The sequence below is a fragment of the Rhinopithecus roxellana genome, chromosome 4 (assembly GCF_007565055.1).
Source record: "Rhinopithecus roxellana isolate Shanxi Qingling chromosome 4, ASM756505v1, whole genome shotgun sequence".
Taxonomy (NCBI): Eukaryota; Metazoa; Chordata; class Mammalia; order Primates; family Cercopithecidae; genus Rhinopithecus; species Rhinopithecus roxellana.
This window is the reverse complement of record NC_044552.1, coordinates 127,283,870-127,296,594: the sequence shown is the minus strand read 5'-3', so window position 1 is coordinate 127,296,594 and position 12,725 is coordinate 127,283,870. Positions and strand designations below refer to the sequence as shown.

The window sequence follows — 12,725 nt, the reverse complement described above, 5'->3', positions numbered from 1 at the left end:
TATATTTCAGTATTTCAGTCCTTATCTCAACTGCATAAAACAGACACTCCCAGAGCAGCCTTTATAGACCTCCCCCCAGGAATACATTCCTTTCCCAGGGTCTTAATTATTAATATTCCTTGCAAGGAAAAGAGTTCAGCGATATCTTCCCTCCTTGCACGTCCATTTATAGGCTCTGCAAGAAGGAAAATATAGCTGTATTCTGCCTGACCCCACAGGTAGTCAGACCTTATAGTTGTCTTCCCTTGTTCCCTGAAAATTACTGTTATTCTTTTCTTTTTCAAGGTGTACTGATTTCATATTGTTCAAACACACATGTTTTACAATCAATTTGTACAGTTTAACACAATAGTGGTCCTGAGGTGACATACCTTCTCAGCTTACGAAGATAATAGGATTAAGAGAGTAAAGTAAGACAGGCATAAGACATTATAAAAGTATTAATTTTGGGAACTGATATGTGTTCATATTAAAATGAAATCTTCACAATTTGTGTTCCTCTGCTGCAGCTCTAGCCAGTCCCTCAGTTCGGGATCCCTGACTTCCTGTAACAATTATCAATTCATATTTCATTTTATTAATATAATTGATTAGAATAATGGTATAGAAATAGCAAAAGTCAAACATTTGGTTTTAAGAAAATATGGTGATATAAGGGAATGAATATTAATCTCTAGAGTGGAAGTCTGTAGCATTCTAGAAATTACCCTGTCTTATAGGCTTTAGTGTGAAAGTTATCATTAACTATGCAAATTGAAAAGAATCACTAATGGACTCTATACAAATAAAGTATTAAAATGAATTTATTGGATCAATAGGAGTTTCCCAGTAGGAATGCTGAGAGATTTAATACATTAGACTCCATTTTGTTTAGATTAACAGTTAAAACAACTTTAAATTTTTTTATTAAATTATGGTTTTGCAACCATTGAAGTACAGACAATAAAAAAAGAAAAATTAATTATATGTTAATAACTTTTTTAAATTCATCAGTACAAATAAGTTATAGAGTTATAAAGGAATATAGAAATCTCATGATGATTAAAATAACATTCAATCTGGAAGGTACAAGACTTTTACCATCACCATTTGATATTTAGGGTCAATTATATTCCCATCTGTGCTTTAGGGACTGAATTGGATGATGGTAATAAGGTATAATATATGGTCTGTGCCAATCTTATAAATTGCAAGAAAAGAATAAAATTATGGTTTTACTGTTTGTATTTATTTATCTATTCACTTATTTCAATAAGTGCCCGTTAGTATATATTTTTACATCTGGAGACATTCTTACATCTGGAAGAGGACAGCGTGGCAGTACCCTATTTTAGTCTTATGAAAGTCTTGGGATACATCTTTTTTGCTCAACCCTATGGTTTTTCTGCCTTATTTTTTTTCTTCAGGGGCATAGTGGACTCTGGTGATGAATTTGGTGTCAGATCCAGAACATGTTATCTGTATGCCTCTTACAGCAGTGATTTTCTTCCACCTTGTGATATACTTATCTGAAATCAGCCTCATCAGAAAGTACATAGGGAAACTATCGTGACTCTATTTCTCCAGGTAGAAACTGTGCTAAGGGAACTATAGCAAAAAAGAAAATTCCTACTTCCTTTGCTATAATCCTCTTGAGGGCATTTTTATATTTCCTCTGATATCTCATATGTCTTGTATATAGTAGTTCAGCTATAAGGTGATGAACGAATAATATAAAGAATAAAGCAACAATAAGAAATAATGTACAGAGCATCTATTCATAATTTGATATCGATATTGATATTGATAACAGAGGAAGTGAAATTATTCAAAGAGCTCAATCATAAAGCTAATGACTCACTTGCAAGCTGGGAATCAAAAACAATTTAAGTCCTAGAATATTCATATCAAGAAGATCTTCCAAGAATAAGCCAGGAATGCAATTAGAAGCTGACTCATGGATGACAATGGTTGATGAGTCACAAAGAAACTTTGTAGAAACAATGATGTCCCTGGAGACACATAGAAAGAATTGGAACTAGACTGTCAAGATCATGTATATTAACAAGCTAGTAGAAGGCAGGAAACTTTGGTCTCTATGAAGATGTGCACTAAAGTCCCGGAACACGGTACTTCTGTGTTTGAATTGTGCTACTCTAAATTATATAACATATACTCTGTAATGTAATAAAGAAAGATTTCTTTAACCCAATGTCTCACATTTTATAGATATTTTACCTGCTACTGCCAACTTAAGTGATTCAAGTATAGTTCTGTTGATTTATCTCCTAATGAACAACCACTAATGACTTACCAATTCCTAAGGAGTATCTCTTAGGATGGGCTTTCTGAGGGCAGGGCCCTGGATCTCAAGTACCAAGTGAAGTTCTAGCATATAGGAAGTATTAAATGCAAGGCTGAGTATCCCTTATCCAAAATGCTTGAGGCCAGAAATGTTTCAGATTTTGGATTTTTTCAGATTTTGGAATATTTGCAGAATACATACTGACTGATCATTCCTAATCAGAAAATCCAAAATCTGAAATGCTTCAATGAGCATTCCTTTTGAGCATCATATATGTGCCCCCAAAGTTTCAAATTTTGAAACATTTCAGATTTTGGATTTTCTGATTAAGGATGCTCAACCTGCACATTTGTCTTAAAAAATAAATAATGAATGAACCTCCAACTTTTAAAATGAATTCTTGTTCCCAGTGTCTTTGCTAACATGGGTCTCTCATTCTGTCTATGTCCCCAAGTTGAATTTTTAAACCATGCTTCAAGGATCAGGTCAAACTCCACTCCTGTCATAAAGCTTCCTTAAGCCTTATAGCAGAAATTAGTGCTACCTCTATGTTCCCATAATTTAATTCATTTCTCAGATGCACTTACCATATTCCACCTTGCATTATAGTTGATTGTGAGTATATCTTTTTACCCAACTGGATATTGGTTTTTAAGGACAAAGACCTTGTCTTATTTATCTTCATAGTGCCTAGGACTCCTACCCTAATATGTTGCTTCAGGTTGTTAAATAAAATTGAATATGAAATTATTTAATCATATTTTTTCAAGGTTATTTTACTAGGCTAAAATGGAGCTAAGGAAAATGTAGCTAGTGTCTGCAAATTTCTCATTGTTGAACTTAGTCTGAATCTCAGAATAGTGGCATTATAAGCTTTCAAATTAGAGTAAATGAAAAGTAGATTAGACCAAGCGCATAAGAACACAGTGTACAGAACAGCTGTACTGTGTCCTCAACGGGATAAACTAAATCATAATTACAGATATGTTTCATCTTTCTTGCCTTTATACTCTTTTGAAGATGCTCTCAACCTCAGTGCTTTGGGGATTTATTTGTCACTGTAAGTCTGAAATTAGTTTGATTAGTTTTGCTGATATCTATCATTTCAAAATGTCTGAAATCTGCCTTAAAAAGTAAGCTGGCAAAAATCTTATGGCAGTGCTTAGTAAGGTTCCCACATAGAAGTGGCTGAGTTTGTAAATGAGTCATAATAATTTAGTATCAAAAAGTTAATTTAAGACAAATTATTCTCTTGGATATAAGGAGGACTGCTTTCTTTATTCTTAAATTTTTCTCCTTATTTCTTCATGCTATTTTTCTCTTCTCTTCTGATTTTCCTTATGTGTTCTCAGATTTTATCATCCCTATCTTCTGCTCAATCTGGGTTTGTTTAAAGATGTTTTTATTAAGCTCGTACTCTGTGTATAGCACTTTGCTATGCATGAAAAACATGACAGCCAAGAGATTTATTTGAACTTAGTAAATTTGATGAAGCTAATGCTCAATGCTGTACCAGGAACCATGTTATTTTCTCAGACTATAATATAAAGATAAGTAAGACAGAATTTCTACTTCTGAATAGATTATGGTAGATAGCTAGAGAGAACAATCTTTGAACAACGCTTTTTGTGGTTGTGATAGGGTAATGTATAAAGGGCCACGAAAACTACATTGAGAGAGAAGTTAGTTGTCCAAGGGAATTTATTAGAAAGCCTCAGAACTGATAATAAGGGAATTCAAGGAAGAGGGGAAATGTAGAGAAAATGTGTGTGTAGGGAATATTACAAATCTGTTTCCTGGAAAGCAGGATGCCTTCATTTAGAAGTATTAGTCAAGATTAACTGCTCTTTAAATTGAGAGATTACATGCTTCCCTGTTTATCATTATAGGGTCAGCTTTCACTGGCCTGAGTCCACATTTTTGGCTCAACTATATACAAATAATTTTTCAGTGTACTGAAAGTAAGATTAATGAAACCAGTCCGGAGAGCAGTCACAGAATGAAAATAGCTCTTTCCCATAGTATCACTATGTGACTAACTGATTGTTCTGATGTGTTACAGAAAACACTGTAAAAAGTTAATCAGGAGAAACCTTTGCTACCTTTCTACTTTATCTAATCTTTACCCCAGTTTCTCTACCTATCAACTTCCTATGCTTGCCTCAAATGTACATATTTTTAATCTGAAATGTGAAAAGTATTTATAACTGGTGTGATATCAATGTTCTATTATATATCCATGTATTAATGTCTTTAATTTTACCATAAAATTAAATGAAGTACCTCAATAACAGAACAGTGAACCTAACTGGCCCCATTTTAGTCTAATTCATTCCTGCACAGGTATTTATCATGACATTTACTCAACACTCAACCTACATGAAGATCAAAATAGTCATTTTTACGAGAGCAGATTTGCATCCAGTAATCTTTCTCACCAGTGTAATTAGAAAGGATATGGCTTAATATAGAGCTTTCGAGCAGATTTTTAAAATATCATTATACTTTAAATATAGTTGAGAGGGTAAAATGAAGAATGTACAGTTAATATTTTCCTATACAGACATGGACACAGCTCATAATGTTGAAGGATACCTCTGTTGCAGATGCATCTCTTTATTTTCAGGAGAATGTTGAAGGAGGAGACTGTAGTCGTTGCAAATCCGGCTTCTTCAATTTGCAAGAGGATAATTGGAAAGGCTGCGATGAGTGTTTCTGTTCAGGTGTTTCAAACAGATGTCAGAGTTCCTACTGGACCTATGGCAAAGTAAGCAAGCACCATTTGGTTCTGTTTGCTGCCCCATCAGCCTTCTTTGTTGCTTTCATTGTGGTTCCTTTGTAAGAAATTTTTACATACTTTTTTCTGATAGTGAACTTCTACATAAAGTTACATGAAGAAGTAATGGAATTTTCTTCAAATGCTATTCTGTATTTTTGCTCAAAGCCTTTGAGGTTGTATTTGTAATATTGTGTAGACTGGAATTTCTTAGAATAGGTAGACATAGTCTTTTTAGTGTTCATGATTACTCTATGAAACAGTAATGCAATTAAGGTTTCAACTCCAAGGGTGCAAGATTTAAGAGAGAAAACACGACATTGTGATATGAATTATATTTTCCATTTACTAGTATGTTTGTATACAAGTTGAGAAAAACTCTTTATCATCTATATACATAATACATATTATCCACCAACCCTTTAGTTACTATTTGATGTTGCCTAGGCTCTTTCATCATTAAAAGGGGGCATTAAATGTAGACAATACCTTCATTCAGAGTTGGCTTGAAAAATGATTAAACTATTTAATAGCAACTGAAATTTTCTTTTTTTCTTTTTTCTTTTTTTTTTTTTTTTGAGATGGAGTCTTGCTCTGTCACCCAGGCTGGAGTGCAGTGGCGCAATCTCGGCTCACTGCAAGCTCTGGTTCCTGGGTTCACACCATTCTCCTGCCTCAGCCTCCCAAGAAGCTGGGACTACAGATGCCCGCCACCATGCCCGGCTAATTTTTTGTATTTTTTAGTAGAGACAGGGTTTCACCATGTTAGCCAGGATGGTCTCCATCTCCTGACCTCGTGATCCACCTGCCTCGGCCTCCCAAAGTGCTGGGATTACAGGCGTGAGTCACCGTGCCTGGCCTAAAAATTTTCTTTCTTTAACATGAATGTCTTTACTTTTCTAACTTCACTGCCTACACTACTTACTGCCTTTTCAACTCTGTGCAGACAGCATGTTGTCTCCCTATACAGAAGAGTGTCAGAGGAAAACGGGACCTTCTAGGAATTTTACACAGCCTATGTGGCTGGACTTAAGAGTGCAGAATGGTAGGAAATGGGCTGGAGAGAGAGAGAAGTCTAGAGGAGGGAGTGAGAAGCTAGAACTTATAGGGTTGAATATGCTAAGAATTTGAGATATTTTACTTGGAGTGTCATTGAAGAATTTTAAGCTAAGGACTGACATTATCAGAGTTGTGTTTTATAAAGACTGTTATTTAGATAAACTATTTCCTAAACACTTCTTCCTTTCAACTTTAATCAGTGGGCTAATCCTGAACAGAGCTATCAAATAGTTTCTCTGCCTGCAGTGCTTTTAAGTCAAACCTCATATTATGAAATATTATCTATACTTTATCAACTATATTGCTTTCAGAGCAGACTTCAAAGAATCAAGCACAGATGGACATCTAGTCTAACTTCCTCATTTTGTTTATAAAGTCCCACCCCACCCTCCAGACTACTCCACTGACAGATCAAAGTTTCATAGCCAGCCAAGGGGCAGAGCTGGTACTCAAGCTTTGATCATCAGATGCTAGAGACACAGAATCCCACTCAACTGTCTTAGAATGCCTCAAGGGTGATGTCAGAAAGGGAAGAAGAGCAAGGAATATATTACTTATTGTCCAGCAAGTCAACAGGTTGTACCTGGTTTCTGTTTCTCATTTAACCAAAGGAATCTCAGTGATTTCACAGCTTTGGGATAAGCAGAGTTAAATAATCTATGAAGAAATTTTAAAAAATATTTCAGCCACATAGAGTCACCCTTAGCATTCTGCTTCCCATCACCCACAACATGAAGCAGCTCATGCATGTCTAGTAGGTTCCTGAGAGCTGGTATCCTAAGCCCTCAGTAATCAGTGTTTTGTCCTGACTGGGTAGGATGCTTTAAATTAGACATGTAGCTGTGGGCCTGAACTTGGCTAGAGCATAAAGATGTAAAAACAAATCATTATACATTCCCTGATTCCTCCTTTAAGGTTCCTTCCATTTCTGGGTCAGGGATCTAGGCTGTGGGTCCCCACAGAACTTCTGACCCTGTTTGAAGGAATACATAACAGTATTGCGAGGAGTTGTCATAGTAACAGGCCGGTGGGTTCAAATATCCTTAAGCCTCAAAGTAGAAATTTTTCTAAAAACAACAAGAAATTACTAGTGGAGTAAAAAATATGGAACTGAAAGTCCAACTGTTTGATTAAGTGTATGTTATAACCGTTGTATGGCTTTGAGTGAGTTTCTATTTTTAAGAAAGTGGTATTTGGAACCACAATTTTTTAAAAAGCATAAGTTCAATGAAAACAGATTATTATAGAATACCTTGGAAACTCCTAGAAACATCGAGGAAAAAAAAATAAACAATGGAAACCTACGTGAGTACATATGTCTAATGATATTCATAATGCTCATGTTTTTTTTTAAATGTTTGTAGTTTTGTGGGTTTTTTTTATATTTCCAAAAGTAGACATGACCAGGAACATGAAAGAAAATGAAACTTAGAGATATTTTTTTAAATTAACGATGATGTGTGTTTTCTCTAAGATACAAGATATGAGTGGCTGGTATCTGACTGACCTTTCTGGCCGCATTCGAGTGGCTCCCCAGCAGGACGACTCGGACTCACCTCAACAGATCAGCATCAGTAACGCGGAGGCCCGGCAAGCCCTGCCGCACAGCTACTACTGGAGCGCACCAGCTCCCTATCTGGGAAACAAAGTAAGTCCACGCTTGATTCCCGCTATTCTGCTTTAACTGACTGATCGTGAGAATGGGTTTTAGTTGGTAATTCTTTTAGAGAAAGACAAAATTAAATACACACTGAATTGGATTGCCAGAACCAGCTAAATCACATTGAGTTGGGCGTTTCTTCCATATTGCACAAGATCTTAACGAGCCACGGCATCCCTAATATGCAACTTTGTATAGCTGATGTTCTATGTAAACTTTTTGAATGGACAAATAAATTAATGAAGCCTCTAGGGTATTTTGTAAAGCAAATTATAGTTATTGGAAGAAATTGTGTTGTGCTTATGTGAAAAGAACTGTTTTCTGGAGTTGTTTATGGTGGGATACTTACTGAAGGTTTTCTCATCTGTTTCTATTCCATTACAAAACTGATACTCAAGAGATTTACTTTTCCTTCTACCTGATATGAATGTTAATTGGAAAAGAAATGTATTACATAACTAATTAAATGCTTGCCATGAGGCTTATGTAAACAACATATTTCCTGGAGCTCAGACAGAAACTACCCTAAAAGTGCCAGATTGGAAGCACATGTTTGTTTTAAAGCCCACACATATGTAAAAACATACACAGATAAACAAATGTAGCAGCCTCAGACATACAGGCTTATTTTTTTCTGTTGTGGATTACGTCTATCTAGATAGATATCCTGCAGTTTAGAATTTTAGTTTATCTTGCCTAATACTTCGTTGGAAACAAAATTTGGTGACTTCTTTATAAACATGAATACTTGCTTGTTGTGTGAAAGTTAATACCTTCTCAGCTGATAGTTAAAATACCTGATCACACCAGAAGCTGTGATGGGAAAATCCCTTCGTGAATTGATGCTGTTTAAGCCTAGTTTACCCCTAACAAAATATAGCATTATTTATGAAGAAATCATCATTGATTAAGCAAATAAAAGTATGTTTATAGTCAGTGGTTTTCTTGCATGGCATGTGAGTATTGAAATAGAAAAACTTGTATCTCATATGCTACTCAGTGAATGGGAACTTGTGGTGTTGGCTGGTTGGAACATTTTTAACTCATGGCCGGTTTCTTATTTTTAATAGACCTCTAAATGCTATTACAAAAAGTATGTAAATGTCTAAAACACATTTTCAATGAACATGTATTCTAAGAGACAGCGTATGCTGCATAAAATTCAATAGCTGTAATAAAAATCAAATTAAACTTCTATTTGCAAGGCCCTTACAGCAAGAAGTCATTTTATCCTATTCTATTTAGGAAACTCTGGTATTCCCAAAAAGAACAAAATAGCATATAAGACTTGAATTTCTACTGCTTAAAATTGCCAACAAAATATAAAAATGTACTGTCAATATAAAAAAAAAAAAAACTACTCTGAGGAGTTGCAAGAAGAGCCTTAGGTCAAAACTGGATGAATTTCAGAGGTCTTATTTCTTATATGATGGCAACACTTATTTAAAGTAGCTTATAATAGAAATATTCTTTACCAGATTTTCCATCCTTTCTTCTTTGGTCATATGCATTTTTTTTCTGTTGGCTGACAATCAAACTGACAGAAGGAAAGCAAGCAAATGGAATATTCGATAGAATCAGAACAAAGAATTTGGACATCCCATTAGTAGTTGTTGGTTCCCGAAGATAACTTCCCTTATCCTGGTTGAAATGTTTCTTTCTTATAACCCACAATGAAGCCCTTCATATTCCCCTACCGATCATTTTCACATCAAAACGCTGTTCTTGCCTGTGCTGCAGTTTCCATTCGGTGAACAAAATAACAGTAACAGGGTGTGCAAATTGTTTGAATACGGAGGACATTTTTAATGTAACGTGAAGCCCTTGGTGGTTTACTGTCAGGCATCTCAGTATGAATGAAACAATTTGCCTTAATAACTGAACCATATAAATTTTTGATACTACAATAATACTGCAAGCTCTCAGAAATTACCACAGTACATCTTAACTGTCATGTCACATCACGTAAATTATAGTCATGATGACATGCTTAGCTTGGTTGATTTAATATCTTGCTAAGGAAATGGAAAATTGTAGGGCTTTGTCGGTAAATTCAATAAAGCCACTTTTCTAAATAGCTGAAGCTAAATTCTTTTTTTTTTTTTTTTTTTTTTTTTTTTTCCCCAAACGGAGTCTCGCTCTGTCGCTTAGGCTGGAGTGCAGTGGCACGATCTCGGTTCCCTGCAAGCCCCGCCTCCCGGGTTCACACCATTCTCCTGTCTCAGCCTCCCTAGTAGCTGGGACTACAGGTGCCCACCACCACACCCAGCTAATTTTTTTTGTATTTTTAGTAGAGATGGGGTTTCACCATGTTAGCCAGGATGGTCTCGATCTCCTGACCTCGTGACCCACCTGCCTCGGCTTCCCAAAGTGCTGGAATTACAGGTATGAGCCACTGCACCCAGCTGAGGCTGAATTCTTTACCTGTAATTGCTGTTCGAATCAGAACCATTGCCAGAATCTGACAGAAATAGCATATCAAGATACAAATGCATCTGCTTAAATGTTGAATTTTATTTACATCCATGACCAGGAGGCTATGGTACATAATCCTTCCTCTGCTTTTTTAGTGTTATTTCCTAATCGGAAAAAATTATGAGATGCTATTAGCTTTTCCTAAATATTTATATACAGACTTTCAAACATTTTCCAAGTTGCTTGGTTATAAGCCTTCTTCTAACAGAAGGGAGATATGGTTTGCACGTTCCCTTATAATGGAGATGCCACATGCCGTTATTCTTTTTTTTAGGAGCCTAATCCCAAATAATAAAAGTGTGCTGACATGGGACACACTTTTGCTAACATGGGTGTCTGCCGGGTTGTAATAAAATTCAAGAATACTAGCCAATTTAGCAAAGGAGTACTTTGTATCCTGTGAAACATTTTTCACATTTTTACTCTTTTGGAATAACGAAGTATAAGTAAGTGATTATAAGTGCATGTGTGGATAATGGATGAGGCCTAGGAAAACTTAGCACGTTTTTATACTTTCTATTTTTGAAATTCCCACAATCTCAGCTAGGAATTATTCCTCAATTTTTTCCCCTATGTACCAGTGAAGATTTGGCACAACTGACAGAATAAAGTGTTAATTTTTCCCCGCCTCGTTCTCGATAGTCAAAGAGAATTAAAATAGGCACCCACAGGGCTATCCAAGGTGCATTTCATTTTCAAAATGCGTGGCAAATGTTAATGCTTGGTTTTAGGGCATTTGTTTAAGCAACCAGGCAGCAGTGGAAAGAGCTAGAGGACAAAGAATACTGCTGGCTTGCTGCAGGCTACAGCTATTCAGAAACAGTTTGGGAATTTCAGAGTTGGGTTAATTTACTGCCTTAGTAAACTAAGTGCTACTGGAACATTGCGACAGTCATTTACTTAAGGTTACCCTAGTGGTCTGAAATAGTTAATGCAGCTTCCAAAAGCAATTCTCTTTGCATCTGTAAAGTTCTGAGAGAAGCTAGCTTGGCTTGTCTACTGTTCCTGTATTACCATTAAGGTTTGAAATTCTGTCTCTGAACATTATTAAATTAATCTTATATGATTTGTTCTTCACCAAAACATGCTTATTTTCTACAGCATTATGCTGTCTTTCTGTTTCTAGCTTAGAGAAGCCTTTAAATTTTTTCATGTAGTTGCCAAGAATACCTACAGCCTAGTTTAAGATGCACATTAGGAGAGTCTGCTGACATAGTAGCACCTGGCTTCTAAAAGTAATCTCTGGTAAATTCTTTTGTTGTTCTTGCTTGACTTTCAGTTCTTCACAGATCTCAAACTAAAGCTGTCGATTTGAAGAAGGAAACTGATATTTGAGATTTATAGGACAGGGTAGATCTTATCACATAAAAGAAGCTCAACAAGTACTTTGTAATTGATGCTACCTGCTTAACACAAACAAAATTCTAAGAAATTGTCTTTTTTTTTTTGGGTTGCTCAGAAATGTCCATTGAGTTAGATTTGTGTGAGTTGAAAGATGAATTCTGTCTTGCTTTACAAAATAATTAAAAACTCACTAACAAATATGTTCCACTCTCCTTTTGTATTTGTGACGTCTTTCTCCATAGTCCTCAAAATTATTCAACAGTGGAGATCAAACCCCTCCTCCCCATCCATAATTTCCTCCTATTTGAATCTTGGATTAAGTGTGTTAGTTAAGAAGACCATTATGCAAGTGAAGAATGGCATGACTATAAAAGTAAATAGGATAAATCAACTGTGGTTGATTTTTTATTCCATAAATCAGATTCCATCAAGACTGACTTGGCAATGGAGTAGAACCAGGAAGAAGGTTTGCTGCCTAAAATAAACTGAATGAATTTGTAAACCAAAATAAAATTCTAAGCCCCCTGACCGAATGAACCCCCATCTTGGCCAAGGGAATCCCAAAGAAACCTGAAAATCCCAAAGAAACCTGAACATCATGGGAAGGAACGATTACACATTCCTCATTATACGATGTTCCCTTTGGAGTTTAGACACAACAGACCAACAGTAACATTAAAACAGATTTTAAAACTGACTAGACAGATGCTTTACAGCAGCAAGGTACCAAATTCCAGCCTCACTCTGGTATAGCATAACACAACAGATAGCAGACCCTAAAAGAAATCAAAGTATTTTGTACCAAAATATATTTCTTTGACATATTCTGAAATGGCCTTGCAAAGCTGTCTCTTGGGGAAATTTGCATTCTATAGAGAATCTCCTTCCCTTACTAAGTCTTTTCTGGAGAGTCGGAAACCTTTTAAGGTCTGGTGAGAGACAGTCACCATCAGCCTGCTACTTTAGCCTACTACCCGGAGGCTTCATCTGCATGACAAGGACCATGGCTTCCACAACCGAACCTCTTAACTCAAGCTGACTTCCACTCTTCCTGCATAATTTTACTTTTTTGACCAATTGCCAGTCAGAAAATTTTTGAATCCATCAATGACTTGAAAGCCCCCACC

General features: G+C 35.9%; 1 protein-coding gene across 7 annotated transcripts in view; it reads left to right on the top strand.

The window, feature by feature from the left end:
• LAMA2 (laminin subunit alpha 2) overlaps positions 1-12,725 on the top strand; it is a 676,086-nt gene that overhangs the window by 337,491 nt on the left and 325,870 nt on the right. For all 7 annotated transcript variants that reach the window (XM_030928801.1, XM_030928799.1, XM_030928802.1 and 4 more), the window contains exons 11-12: positions 4,911-5,051; positions 7,594-7,767. In XM_030928801.1, the coding sequence (XP_030784661.1) occupies positions 4,911-5,051; positions 7,594-7,767 (315 nt within the window). The remainder of the gene's footprint in view (positions 1-4,910; positions 5,052-7,593; positions 7,768-12,725) is intronic.